Below are 15,029 nucleotides of genomic sequence, written 5' to 3'. Positions count from 1 at the left end.
GTGTATGTGTGTGTGTGCGTGTGTGTGTTAGTTGCTCAGTTGTGTCCATTTCTTTGTGATCCCATAGACTAGTCTGGCAGGCTCCTCTGTCTGTGGAATTCTCCAGGCAAGAATACTGGAGTGGGTTGCTGTTCCCTTCTCCAGGGAATCTTCCCCACCCAGGAATCGATCCCGGGTCTCCCTCATTGCAGGCAGATTTTTTACCGTCTGAGCCACCAGATTTTTGTTATTACTGTGGTTGTTTGTCTACTTGTCAATCACCCCTGTTGAAAGCTCAGAGGAAGGGGCTGTGTCCCTGTTCCCTAGCACAGTGCCGAGGGCATCGGTAGATACTCAATAAACTTGCCAGGAAAGGAAAACAAGTTGAATAAAATGAGTTAAAGGGTAGCAAAGGCAGGGCATGAGTATGCTTCTCTTAACCATTTAAACATATGTAAATAATAAGCGTATAATTCCTGATATTTTCAGTGAGAAAAATTCTTTATTTAAAATAGGCTAGATGTTTTTACTAGATTAAATAAAATACTCTACAAATGAGAATTTTAAATCCAGTAAACCAAACCCAGTAATACCAGTCAGGGATTATCGACCAGTCCCTGTTTAATAACGTTTGAATGAAATAACTTATAATTCTAAGAATATGTGCCTTTGCTTAAAGAAAAATTTCCAAAGTAGTGTCACATTTCCTGGATATAACAGTGTCATGCTAGCAGGAGAAATTCTGTAATGCCAAGATAGCTAAGAAACAGTGATTTTCAAATGCAGAGACCCTTTGACTTGCTCTGATGTTATTAATAGTATTTCTAAATCACAGAGACAGGCGGCACATTTTATTTCAATAAGAGAATGAAAGCAAGAAGGGGACCTACACTATTTCTAGCCACTTGTATTTATTAATATGTGTTTAGCACGTTTAATGCCTTTGCTGCAGAAGGGTAATAAGTGTTTTCGCAAACAGATATGCTATGGGGACAAAGCTGGGGAGCTTGTGCATACAGAAAGTAGCCGATATCTCCAGACTCTCAGGGCTCTTGGAAATGCCACGCATCGTGCTTGATTTGGGGCTGCTGGGCCTTGTTTCTTGGCATCAATGTGTGCTGAGTGTCAGGGGTTGCTGTGGAGTCCACGGTCGTTTCTTCCTGGAAACCCAGAGTTGTGGTCTCGTCAGCACCGTAGGTCTCATAAACCTCAGCTAATCCAGGGGTCATCAGTGGGTCGGCAGCTGCTGGGGTGACTGCCCTAAGGAATCCCCTTCTGCGCCCTGCAGGGCCCCTTGCCAGGCTGGGAATATTGCCCTCAGGATTAGCAAGAAGCCCTCCGAGGGTACCAGGTGCTAGCTCTGAAAGGAGAGCTGGGCTTTCTGGATCGGCTAGGTGGGCCTCCGGCACAGGGGAGTCTTGTGCACCTCCTTCTCCCTTCTCCGGGCCTTTGGTTGCAGCGACTGGGGAGTCAAACTCCAGAGTAAAGTCCCCACCCATGTCTGGGTTCTGGGGCATCCCTCCAAGGCTGGGCCTCATGCCTCCAAATCCTGGGAATATGGCTCCATAGGCCACGGGGCCTCCTCTTCCTCCCTGGAAAAAATCATTTACCAAAAACACTATGGTCACATACTGTTAACTATTCCATGCAATTATACCTGGTCAAATTCACTGAGAAGCCACAAAAAAACTGATAGGGAACAGGGAATTGGCTGACAGCTTCGTGTAAGCACATTTCTCGCTAAGTTGACTTCTGCATTTTTTCTGAGTGGGGTGCTCACTTCTTTGAAAGGGAGATGAAGACCCTTTGAATGTTTGCTGAAAGGGAAGAAGAGAAGCAGGGAAGTAGGGAAGAACCACGTCTACAGGCAAAAGGTAGTTTGAATTTAGTTTTAAGAAAACAATAAGCAGCTGAAATGGGCAGTACCGTCATAAAACAAACATAAATCTGATCTGTTCCTAAATTAGTTGAGCAGAGTTTTGGAGGACCTTGTCAATATCATTTCTCAGTATCTCTCAAATTAATGAAGCCCCATGTAATATTTTTTCTTTTATTTTTTCTTCCTTCCTTCTTTCATTCTTCTTCCCCTCCTTCCTTCTTTCCTCTGGAGAAATGGTAACATTTTCTTCCTGTGGACAGTTAAAATTCTAGAACTGACCATGTTTCCTTTTTTTCCTTTGTTGCAAAACACTTCAGAACCAAAATCTTGGGCTACTTACAATGGTTGTGCATGGCCTTGTAACTTACATATTTGTATTCTCATTTTGACTCATTTTAAAATTCTATCTTCAGTTTTTTTTTGTGTGTGATATTTATTGTCTTTTTTATAAGCTATAGAAAAATCTTTTAAGATTGAGGCAGAATATAAATAAGTTAATTAAAATTATAAAATGAAAATTGACACTTGAATTTTCAACCTGTTTCGTAGAGTCAGTTATGTATGTCGTGTTATGTACTTTTCCCTCTTACCTTCTCCTGGCTCTCCACTCTCAGATTTTCACATCATTTCCTCCAGAGATGGTACCGTGAACCCCTGGGCTGTGACCCTTATCACATAATTTTCACATTTTCTGCTCTGGTATCTATTTTTCCCGCTGATTAGTCTGTAAACTTTCTTGAGATCAGAAACCTTATTTTATTTAACTTATCTCCAGAAGATCTTTTTAAGTGTCTCACTCACAGAAGGCATTCAATAATTTGAGATTCGAGTTTTCTTTTAATGATAGCATGCTTATGTGTATTTATTAATTTGACATGATCTGTATTTATTAATTTGATATGATTTGATAATGATTTGTTACTTTGGTATGGTTTTGTTTTGTGCTCTAACAGATATAACATAGAAATTTCTGAGAGAAAAAGTCCAATTGTGAGTCTGTTGATCTCAAATTTTAAAGTTGTAATATGCATGGATAATGATAACAGAGTAAGAATATACTTAAGTCATTAATGTACTTGGAATTTTACAATAATCAAATTTTAAATTTGGTTAATTTTTTTCTTTTTGATCTCTCAATTTTGAGGTCTAAATGATTTGTTATTTTGTTGAGTTTGTTGTTTTGAGGGGTTAAATTGTCTGAGAAGTAAGGGGAACTTCATGAACCATGTGTTTCTTTTTTGACTTGAAGCATTGGCTGTTCAATAATGATGGCTTTTCAAGAGATGTTGCTCCTGTGCTCCGTGCGTTCAAGAAATGGGGCAAAATCCTATGTGCAAGAATGCGCATCACTCAGAAGCAGTTATATGGGAAATGTGATGATTCTTTGCATGCTGCTTCAGAATCCAGTTTTTAGGTTTGGAGTGGAACAACCTGAGTCCCATGTTGTATATTCAGCTACACTCATGGCCAATGCCTCTTGAAGCCAGTCATCTGTGACTGTTCTCCCTTGGCCACTGTTTTAAGAAGAGTTTGAAGACATTACTCACCCCCATTTCTTCTGAGCTCATGATGCCAAGTCTGGCAGGAGCGTTCTGTTCAAAAAGAAACGCTGAATCATATTATGAACCAGCTGACTCCTATTATCTTTGTAGATACTCAAGAAAAAAGTCAATTGGTCTTTCCTTAAACTTTAATATTAATGCTGTGTCCAGAGGTGGAGTAAAGTGGAGAGATGAATCATTATTGAATAAAAGTAGCCAATTTGGATATTCTGATAGAAAATTTATTTACCTTTTCTTTAATGCCATTGTGTGTGTGTGTGTGTTTGTATGCTTGGCCAGAATCATCCAAATAGGAAGAGTGCCTCCTTGCCATTTCGGTTGCTAACTTCGGCAGTCAGAAAATATGGGATCTATTGTTGGAGACCTGGATTTTATAATATTATCTCCTAAGTTAACACTAAATTAACTAAAATAGGATAAAGACTTACCAGTTGATTTGCTCCGTAGGTCACGTAAAATATTCCTGGGTAAAGCTAAATATAAATACAATAATCATCACATAATGCATTCCCAAGAGAAAAGTTTTTAAATAAATCACAAACAGAGAAGTGGTATTAAAAAAACTTACTGGAGATGGTTTATTTTGTGGCATTGGTCCCCGAGATATCAAATGGGCTATTGGAAATATCTTTAAATGGTAGAAAGAGAATAAGCAATTCATATTTGCTATAACACAGCAAACCTCCCATTATAGACATTTCTAAGAGTTATATGAAATACATTTTCGGATGAACTACTATGATAAATATTCAGTGTTTAATATTTAAGAAAACAAAGCAACCCATTATACTTCATATTTATGAATAAATGGGACAATTAAAATTTTTTACTCTTCTTCCTTAAAGTATAGAGATGTATTCCCCAAGAAAGTATCTTATTGAGATTTGTACTTACCGGTGGATCTTGTGGATCAGCAAAATCCATTCCTGGTAGCTGCATTACAGATAAATATTAAAATTACTGAGCAATCAGAATAGACAAAATGAACTTAAAGGGTTCTGATCCTTTTTACGATTGCATAAATAAGCAATCTAAAATGAATTTCCATGTTTTTAGTTTCATTTCAGCTTGGAGGATACAACCTACAAGGTTACAATTGCCCCTTACTGACACGACTCAAGTGCACAGCAGGGGGATGTGTCATGTCTGTCACGAATTTGTTTGGTCTTGCAGCATAGAAACTAATGAATTTTGGGATCAGAGCCTGCCAGGTTGGTTTGAATCCTGGCCCTGTCACTTAATTTTTGTGTGATACTGGGAAAATTTTATAACCTCTCAGTATCTTTTTTTTTTCTCTTTAAAAAAGGATGATAATATCTATCTTTATAGGATGGGAGTCAGGATGATATCGGAGAATGTTAAATGCCTGCAACATACTAGTTACATGGTAACTTCCTTTCTGTCCATTGCTTTTTTCTCTATATTATCACATGATACTTTGGCTTGATTGTCTTCTCTACCACCAGATAGGAGTATCTCACCCCACGAGACAGGGGAGCCTGGTGCGCACAGTTCATGGGGTCGCAAAGAGTTGGGCACGACTAAACTACTAAACTACAAACAACAGCTACCAGACAGAGAACTAGTAATGCAGCAATACTACTTGCAATGCTGACGGATCAATCACTTTTCTCAGTCTTCTAGCCCTGAAAAAGAGCTTGATGATAGGAAGCCCAGACTTCTCTGGACTATCCTAGTTTCAGTGAAAGCTTTCACTTTTGCAACTAAGAGACCAATTTTAGAGGAACAGGATCTTTTAGAATCCGTAACCCCCATCTCACATGGCAGAGGGCAGGAATGGATATCAGTGTTCTACTCCCAGATATGTCAATTGCTTGGATACATATTTATATTTTCGTGCATTATACCCAAAGCTCTGATTATTTAAATGTGCTCTGCAAATTGGTTTTCTTTCACTAAGTTAATGGATGATCCTGACAGGACTTCAGAGAAAGGAAGTACCTCGGTCGTTGGTGGCTTTTCTGATGGCGCCACCTGCTGTTCAACCATTGGCCCCTCTGCTTGCTGCAAGGGCGGATGTCCCTGGTAAATCGGAGGCTGAGGTACGCCCTTCTGGACTGCGTTCTGGATGGAGGTGACAACGTTGGGCTGGAGGAAAGGTTTCTGTCCTGGCTGTTGAGGCTGCAGGGATGGCTGCGATGGGAGAGGTGGGGGATGCACAGGCAAAGAATATTCATACTGCAGAGAAATTTGAAAGGAGCGTCAGGAAGCGATGGCTCGCTGAACTGTGCGGTCTAGAATTTCTAAAGCGAAAGGTCTTGGGGAACTTCGGACTTGCAGGAGAGTCTGTGGGACTTGCCGTGAAGCTGTGTTACACAGAAAGCACCTATTTGCTTAAAGGCCGCGTTATTTGGGTAAGATCGGTAGGTGTCTACCGCCCCTGCTTCCACTGGGACTGACGACCACTGCTCATGTAGGCGGGAAGCTGTGTGAACTTCGGGGTAGAATGAGCCCGTTTCTCCTCTGGGTTCCTGCAACTGCCTCTGTGTATTTCTGTGTTACCACCTTCTCGGTGCATTACAGTGATTTATGCCATGTCTTTATTCCCTTATTCAACTAATACAGAATACTCTGTCTTATTTATCTTCGTAGTCCCAGGACTTAACTAGCTTCTAAGTTCCTGGCACATGATAGATGATAAATTTTTTTGGAAAGAGAAAGGATAACCAAATAAAATACCAATCGAATTCTTGCATCATGAATTCAATTTGGAAATAATCATGTGGAGAAAGAATCACCCTTAACGTAATTTACTGTCCCACTAAATGTAGCTTGGTCAGTAATGCTGTTTGTTGTGGAAAATAATCTGAAATCAAAGCTTCCTGTTCAGGCAACCATGGTTGGTTGCTCCTCTTTGAAATGACCTGTTGTGAATAAATCCCTATGATTTTTAAATTGGTTGCAACCACTTCAAAGTGGCTTAGAAGTTTCACCACAATGTCAACTCTGCTTTACCTGTTTAAGCATTTCCCGTCTCTAAACTCCCTGGCTTTCATTAGTACTTATACTTCATTCATTACTAATGCCTCACAGCTCAGCACCTTGTAATGTGGTTGTTTTGTCTTTTCTCCTAATCTGATGTGAAATTTCATAAACTTTACAGCCCTTCTTAAATGACTTCACTTTCATTCCCAATCTATGGAGTGAAAGCCAATCTATCATTTGGCTTATGTATTTATTAGGCACCAAATAAATAATAATAAACTGATTAATATATTTATTAATTGCTATAGGGCTCATGGTGTTTTAACTAGGACTTTGGCATCATTTTAAATGTGTCTTTTAGTTTTTAGGGAATCTTGACTAAAATTAGATTTTTCCAGGATATAGCCTGCTTTCATTTTGAGTCTAGTTTATTTACTTTTACTGTTCATATCTTTAACATAGGTCTCGTTTATTTTGGAAGTCATATCTTCCTATTTGAAATAGATATACAAAATGGGTTGAAATTCTGGACCATTTCATTTTAAATTTTCCTAAGTGCTAAAAACAGTTATAGATTTTGATTTATTTTATTTGGTTTTTTTTTTTATTCATTACTATTACCTGTCTGTGGTTAGTATAGGACAACTTAGAGAAAGCAAGCAGAGGAATATTTTAAAGCTTGAAGTTTCAGACATGTTGATGCAACTAACTTACCTGTTGAGTTTCATGTTCCCTTGGTCTCATCCATGGGAAGGAGGAATGTGGTGGGAGAAGACCATTCATCCACAAAGAATTAAATGATTTCCCAAAGCCAAATCTTGAATACTAAAGACATGGAGAAAAAAAAATGTATGATTATATTTCTCTGTTGTCTTGGTTTTCATTTTCTAAAAAAATCACAGAAAGTGCAGAAATAGCAAAAGTTAGAGTGATATTCATTAATGTGGATAGGTAAGTCTTCCAGTAGATTTGCTTTCCATTCTGAGCCAGTCTGCAATATTTCCATAAACTTGTTTGAGATTTTGCTTTTTTAAAAGCATTCATATTTTAGGCTGTATAATAAAATTGATAATACAAAAAAGAATTTTTTTTTGTACTAAAGAAAAATCATCATTATTTTTATTTTTCCCTACTATCCATACCTATCCTAGGTCCTGTATCCCTATCCTATATCCCTACCATCCTAGGTCCTTATTTTGTTTTAGGTTATTTCAGTTACTCTTTGCTCTTTTAGTAGTTAGGATATTGTTTATTCACAAACAAATTTTATGAATTACCATGCTGCTGCTAATATCACTACCACAAATACCATGAATATTTGCAGTGAGAAATATTTGAAAATACGATTACCTGAGAAAGCATGTTTAATCCCTGCAGACTTCCCAACTGTCTCATTGTCTATCAAGAAAAGGAAAAGTCAGTTAGTGTTTGCCACATATGTTCCTTTTGTGTATGACACAATTGATTTTTCAACATATCATAATATTAAGACAAAGTTTGGGGTGGGTCAATTTGAATAAGATAGGAGACACAAATCATCACTAAAAAGTGGAAATGTTAAATATGATTCTGCCATTGTTGTTATTATTGCTATTAAAATAGTGAGATTACTTTTTATCATTAATTAAAAGAGAGATAATATCCTTTAAGTGGAAGTCATATTGAAACATGGGAAAATAGCCCATTCAACTGAAATATCAATGTAATCATGAAGACATTGTCTCATTGACTCTTTTCCTCCCATTTAATTTACTTTACCTTTTACAAATCCAGCCCAAAGAGAAATTTGGAAAAAAAACACACACACACACACAGGCAAACAAACTAAAGCAAATCAAAACAAAACAACCCTACCTACTTCCCAAGTTAAAAAAAAAGCCCTCAAAATAATAAATATAAAAAATGCTGGGGAAAATGGTAAGTATCTAGATAGATGGTCAAGAATGCTGCCAATCCTACAGAAAGTCAGTTTCATTTTTTCCTGGGGAGAGGTTTAGAAGGCTTTGAGTTGAGGTTAAGCTAGAAAGTAAGAAAAAAAGTAACTCAGTGAAACTAGCTTCCATGTGAAAAAAGCTTCTAGCACATACAAGTATTGATTACCCTCAGACTGTCATGATATAAATAAATTTTGTAAGACCTTGTGAAAAATTTGTAATCTCATAAACATTTTTTCTATTCTTAACTGTGTATGTTTTCTACTGATACCTGAAACATTTCTATTTTGTTGGCATTTTCTAAGCAGAGTATATATTAGTTATAAGAACTGCAATAAGACAGAGTCTATGCAGGAGGTAGCATCTTACAGTGTTAATGCGGTTTACAGTCCCCATACACAATTAAATTTTGTTAAGATAAACTTTCCTCATGGGAACTTTGTCGTACACTGTAATGAGAAGGAACTAAGTATGAACTATTTGTGAATTCAAAACAATGTGTTTTAATTAATGTATTAAGCATTAAATATTAGTATTGCTTTGATTTGCATACAGGTGGTGTTCTAAAGACCAAAACACCTGAAAATTTAAAACTGCAGTAAAATTATAAGGTGAGGTTCTAATAAATGTCATAAACTTCTCTAGAACTTCACAGGAGGACAACCACTGACTTCTGGCTCAGAAAACTGAGAAACAGCCCTTGTATTTCTCTCTTCTCAGAAACAAACCTATGTAATGATTGTATGTAAATACTCTTTGACAATACATACCTCAAGGCTCAAACTAGCCATGCCTGGTATCCCAGGTTGCTGAGGAAATGCCTAAATGGAAATAAGAATAATTGGTGTTCTCTTTCAAGAGAAACTCCCCCCCCCCCAGTTTTTTTTTTTTTTTATTGATGAGAATCTTCCTTACACACTGAAAATAGAAAAACACACCAGTACATAGTTTTCCTTTGTGCGCAAGAATTTCAGGAACATTTTTCTGAGCATATGTTATCCACTTCTTACTTTCTAACACAGGGAAAATCCCACCATCTGAATCATGGTGCAAATTTCTCCGAATAATTCAATTTTGCAAATGGATAGAAGGAAAAGAGCTATAAATGTGTAGCAAATACTCCAAGAAGAGAAAAAAGTTAGCTGTGTAGGCAAAAAGAGTGATATGTGTGTGTGTGGGTGGGTGGGGGGGTGGGTGGTGAGTAAATTGTTCAGAATTTTAGGGAATGTGAGAGTTGACCCTTCTTTCCTCCTTTTGGCCAATGCAAAAATAAGGTAACAGGAACATATTCAACTACAGGACAAAGAACACTTTGCTTCTATTTATCCAAGTCATGCATTAATGAACAATATTTACGTGAATGTAGATAAAGGATATCTTCCCCAGTGGGAAGTAAAAGGAGGACATCTGATTGGGCAGGCAGTCAGTTGACAATCCTAAGCAATTGTTCTCTTTCTCAAAGTGGACCTGATTGACACAGTTGTGGACAATTATAGGTTCCAAGAGTGTCAGGGTGTTAGATTGATGGTTGGTGGCTGAGGTGACCCCAATGTCAGGATCATACAAAGGTCAGCTAAGGTGGCAGCTTCAGTTTTTCTTTCATTTAAAATTCACATTGAGCAATGGAAAAGAAACTTTTAATTTATAGAATGGAGGTTTTCATCCTAGTAGTCAGTTTTCACTGCCACCCCTCTCCTTTCCAAAATATTTTAAGACACCCAAAGAACTTTTGTCTCAAAGAACTTAAATATTTAAAGTTCATTTTGAGGCCACTTACAAGTTCTCAAAATAAGAGACCACGTCACATTTATCTTCGTGTCTCCAATTCCAGCATGTTGCTGGATTCATGGCAGGTGCTTAGTCAATATTTTCCAAATTCATGTAGGAGCTGAATAAAATCTGCACGTAAACTGAATCACATACTATTGATGGGAGTAGTTCAGTGCTCAAAGGATGGTATTCATATTAAAACATCTCAGTATATGAGAGGATGTGCCAGGGGTAGGACTGCACACGTGCCCCATTGCCATGGCATGTTTTAATTTAAGAAACTTAAGCTTTCGGTCACCCAGTATCTCCCTATAAAGCAATTCTGTTGGTAATTGCTAGCTTCAAATGGAATTATTTAGCTCAGTTTTGTAACCATAGGAATTTGGCTAATATTGTTCTTTTAAAAATGAAGAAGAAAATGTACCTTTTTTGGAGAAATTTCTTCTTTCCATTTCACTTTCATAATGATAGCAGGTAGTTGATAATAAATCTGTGCTGTGACATCATTGGAGACCACATACATCTTATAACTCTGAGTTGAATAAGACCGAACTCTGAGTTGAATAATAGGAGTTGTCTTTGGAATATTTAAAATATCTTTGTGAATAGGAAAATTACATATTTGGCTATTGCTTTTGGATGGTAAAGCTTTCCCCTGTGGCAGAGTGGTAAAGAGCCTGCATGCAATGCAGGAGACCCAGGTTCTATCCCTGGGTTGGAAAGATCCCCTGGAGAAGGGAATGGTAACCCACTCAAGTATTCTTTCCTGGAGAATTTCATGGACAAAGGAACCTTGCAGGCTATAGTCCATGGGGTTGCAAAGAATCAGATAGGCTGAGAAACTAAAACTTTCACTTTTACTTTCTTTTTGGATGGTAAAGGCTGACATCTAAGCACTGGATTAGTCCCAATGAGTCCCTTTGTGGACACTCAGCTAGGTCCTTCAGTGTTGTCTGCTGTCTGGTGATGTCTCTACTAGGGTACCCCCAGAGGACTGACTTACCGGCACTGCAGAACTCAGTTTCAGGAGGCACAGGATCAGTATCACGTCCTTCATTTTGAAAAGTGGGATCTGAAACAGAGTTGGATTGGAGAATCAAATCAGATTAATTTTTAATCTCAGAATGGTTTAAAGACAATATTTCCACCAGCCAAATCTCTGCTTTTCCAAACGACTGGTTCAAAAACAAAACAACTAAATATTGCTAAATAGCTAATTTTTAGAATGAATTGATGAAGAATGTAAAAATTTCTAAGTGCATTTTGTTTTTTTTAGCAAAGCTACCACCTAAATGAACATGTGGGCACACTTCCATGAATATTCTATAATTTCATTTCATAAAATGTATTATGAATTAAAAAATCCCTTCCCCTATGTGAAATGTTCATCTATAGAGTTTGAGTCACAGAATTTTATACTTTGTTTCCTTCCAGAGTAAATTTTGAAATGCATTCAAACAACAGTCATTTCATAACAAGCCTTTATGTGCGGGTATAAAGGGTATACCATTCTATGTTTAGCTTGTCCAGGAAACCATGCCAAAAATGATCTTTTAAAAATAAAAATGAACTAAATATTTTAATTTCCTTTGATATTAGTGTAAAATATGTCTCTAAATAGAGTTTTCCTCTTTCTAAAATGAATTCTCTCTCATTTATTCTGTGAATTCAAATGGCACTTTACATTTACACAAACAGAAATCTGACTAGTCAAGAGATTTGCTCAACTTCCTATACTTTTCCAAATTAGATACTGTCACTAATAATCACAAATAACAAAAAAGTCGAAAGATAAGTCTTTTCCCTTAGCTGAAAGGGTATTAGGCATGTCTTCTTGGGAACATGCTAATAATGGTTCACCATAAGCTACTATTCAGCTTATGGTGACAAATGAAGATAAAAGCTGCCTGGAGATAGGAGAAAAGAACCTACAGGAATCACATGGAAATCATAAAATCACATTTTACCTTCAATGCTGGCATGCACTGTGCTCTCAGGGCCTTGCGATGCCAACCAAGATAGTTCTAAGAAAAGAAGATTAAAATTTTTTTCTGGACTGTGCCTGGGACTCACTCTGTATCTCTCATTCAGGGAAGACCTGAAACCTTTATTTAAAGTGCCAATCCACCAATCAAAGTGAAGCTCAATGGTAGGAAAAAAAAAACCATAACAGCTCCACTCCTGCAATTAACCCACACCCTTTTATTTCATGTAAGGAGACTGGCCCAGTGGAGTCTCATTATTTTTAATTGTAACTCAACCCCTGTATTTATTCAGAGAACTCGATTGCAGGGAAGACAGTGAAGGAATAATGAACATAAACTCTGAAGACAATCATTTTGGTGAGCTGGGGGAAATATATGTAAAATAGGGGTTAAATAAACCGTTATCTGTTTTGTGTAGGTTTTTAATCTTCAGGTAAAGCTAGTGACCCAGTGCCAGTATTCTCAAGAGTTTCACCTTCATATTTGTTGTGGTAAAAGTAACTCCTTTCCTTTCCCCTCAACATATACACACTCTAGAAGGAAACATTGAAATAAATTTCTGGGCCTGGAAGAGAGGATAAAAACACTAGATGGATAATGAATATGTTATGATTTTTTCCTCAGAGGTTCCTAGATATTTTCATATCTGAAGACAATAGACTAGAGACAGCCAAACTTTTGCAAAAAATTCAGCTGGACCCTCTGAAATAATCATCTCAGGTGAACCTTTAGTGCCTGGACATTGCAGGCAGAGGGACATAAATCAGGATATTCTCATGAACCAATGGACTCCATGGGCACTACTCTCAGTTCATTCTTTAGATAGAACCATTTTCAGGCATTCAGTATTCAACCAGATTAGTAAGTCATATCTGTGTCACTTAATCAGCCAACATCAACATGAATGGGATTTTCTCTGTGAATAGATAAGAATGTCTTGGATATGTATTGAACTTTAGCTGCTTTTGCTATTTCTCTGCCCCTCCTTGGCTTTCCAAAAGTATGATTTCAGATGTGGTAGAGATAAGCATTTAGGACTACTTTCTTGAGAAAGGATGAGTAAGCACACTCTTCAAGGAAGCAGAGATCTTGCCAATTACAGGGAACATTGAGGAAGCTGGTATTTTGGGAGAAAGATTTCTTCATACCCAAGTTAGGTCTAATGGTATCAAATAATGTTATCTAAGAAGCTGTGCCTGAAAAAATTCATTTGCCATTGATGAGAGATTTTAGGAGGCAAAGAAGAATCTGAATATATTTTATAAAGAGCAGAATGTTCTTGAAGTGAACATTTTTTTTTTTTTGGTCTCTGTTACTCTTGTTATTCCAGCTCTGGTGCTTGATCAAGACTCTTAATCTCTCTGAGCTCCACTTTCTTCCTCTGTTGTTCAGTCACTCAGTCATGTCCGATTCTCTGCAACTCCATGGACTGCAGTATGCCAGGCTTCCCGGTCCTTCACTATCTCCTGGAATTTGCTCAAACTCGTGTCCTTTGAGTCAATGATGCCATCTGAGCATCTCACCCTCAGTCTCCCCCTTCTCCTCCTGCCCTCAATCTTTCCCAGCATCAGAATTTTTTTCCCAATGAGTGGACTCTTTGCACCAGCTGGCCAAAGTACTGGATTTTTAGCTTCAGCATCAGTCCTTCCAATGAATATTCAGGACTGATTTTCTTTAGGATTGACTGGTTTGATCTCCTTGCAGTCCAAGGGATCTCAAGAGTCTTCTCCAGCACCACAGTTTGAAAGCATTAATTCTTTGGTGCTTGGCCTTCTTTATGGTCCACCTTTCACGTCTGTACATGACTACTGTAAAAACCATAGTTTTGACCATATGAACCTTTGTTGGCAAAGTGATATCTCTGCTTTGTAATATGCTGTCTAGCTTTGTCATAGCTTTTCTTCGAAGGAGGAAGCATCTTTTAATTTCATAACTACAGTCACTGTCTGCAGTGATTTTGGAGCCCAAAAAATAGTCTGTCACTGTTTCCATTTTTCCCCATCTATTTGCCATGAAGTGATGGGACCAGATGCCATGATCTTAGTTTTTTTGAATGTTGAGTTTTAAGCCAGCTTTTTCACTTTACTCTTTCACCCTCATCAACAGGCTTTTTAGTTCCCCTTTGCTTTTTTCCTCTCTAATGTAGAGATAATATTTACTACCTACCATAGGCTTAGTTTGAAGGTTTGGCAATAAGATCAAGATACAGCAGCTGTCTGGGCTTCCCTGATAGCTCAGTTGGTAAAGAATCTGTCTGCAACGGAGGAGACTCTGGTTATATTCCTGGGTTAGGAAGATCCCCTGGAGAAGGGATAAGCTACCCGCTCCAGTATTCTTGGGCTTCCCTTGTGGCTCAGCTGGTAAAGAATCCACCTGCAATGAGGGAGACCTGGGTTCAATTCCTTGGTTGGGAAGATCCCCTGGAGAAGGGAAAGGCTACCCACTCCAGTATTCTGCCCTGGAGAATTCCATGTACTGTCTAGTCCATGGGGTCACAAAGAGTCGGACAAGACTGAGTGACTTTCACTTTCTTTTACAGCAGCTGCCTATAGTGGGTGCTCAATAAATGGGTTGCTTATCCTTCATGTGGAAGAAACTACAATGAAACATAGGACCATGAAGATATCATGTGTGTGTGTGTGTGTGTGTGTGTGTGTGTGTGTATTAGAGATGGAGGAGTATTGGTGGTTAGGTCCATGAGCTTCAAGGATGTAGAGAAGGGACCTGATGGAAGGCATTTCCTCTGTATGGAAGTTGATGCTGAATCTATGGGACTAAGCGTCCTAGTTGACAGCTAAACATGGAAATTGTGTCTTTTACAGTTTATGAGCATGATCATCATTTTGGTAGGACTCATATGTTCTGTCTTACTGTTAAGCCAAATATCCAATATAGGTAATATAGGTAATGTTGCTTTTACCTTTTAAAAAAATGTATTTCATATTCAGTCCTGGGGTTATTGTCTCCCAGATGT

General features: G+C 37.9%; 1 protein-coding gene across 2 annotated transcripts; it reads right to left on the bottom strand.

Moving 5' to 3' along the window:
* Window positions 1-666: 666 nt before the first annotated feature.
* Window positions 667-12,135, bottom strand: AMBN (ameloblastin). 2 transcript variants are annotated; one of them, XM_043447860.1, is made up of 11 exons: window positions 12,038-12,135; window positions 11,074-11,142; window positions 9,071-9,121; window positions 7,717-7,764; window positions 7,081-7,191; window positions 5,383-5,619; window positions 4,315-4,353; window positions 3,989-4,048; window positions 3,849-3,893; window positions 3,406-3,450; window positions 667-1,571 (listed from the first exon to the last, which is right to left on the bottom strand). In XM_043447860.1, the coding sequence occupies exons 1-11, from the start codon at window positions 12,050-12,052 to the stop codon at window positions 1,023-1,025; spliced, it is 1,269 nt and encodes a 422-aa protein (XP_043303795.1). In that variant the 5' UTR covers window positions 12,053-12,135; the 3' UTR covers window positions 667-1,022. The 2 variants fall into 2 exon arrangements, with proteins under 2 accessions (XP_043303795.1, XP_043303796.1); XM_043447861.1 differs by lacking the exon at window positions 3,406-3,450 and having other exon boundaries at window positions 5,383-5,574.
* Window positions 12,136-15,029: the final 2,894 nt, after the last annotated feature.

The sequence above is a fragment of the Cervus canadensis genome, chromosome 26 (assembly GCF_019320065.1).
Source record: "Cervus canadensis isolate Bull #8, Minnesota chromosome 26, ASM1932006v1, whole genome shotgun sequence".
In the NCBI taxonomy this organism is placed as follows: Eukaryota; Metazoa; Chordata; class Mammalia; order Artiodactyla; family Cervidae; genus Cervus; species Cervus canadensis.
Note: the sequence above shows the minus strand (reverse complement) of the source record. Positions and strands in the feature narration are given on the sequence as shown.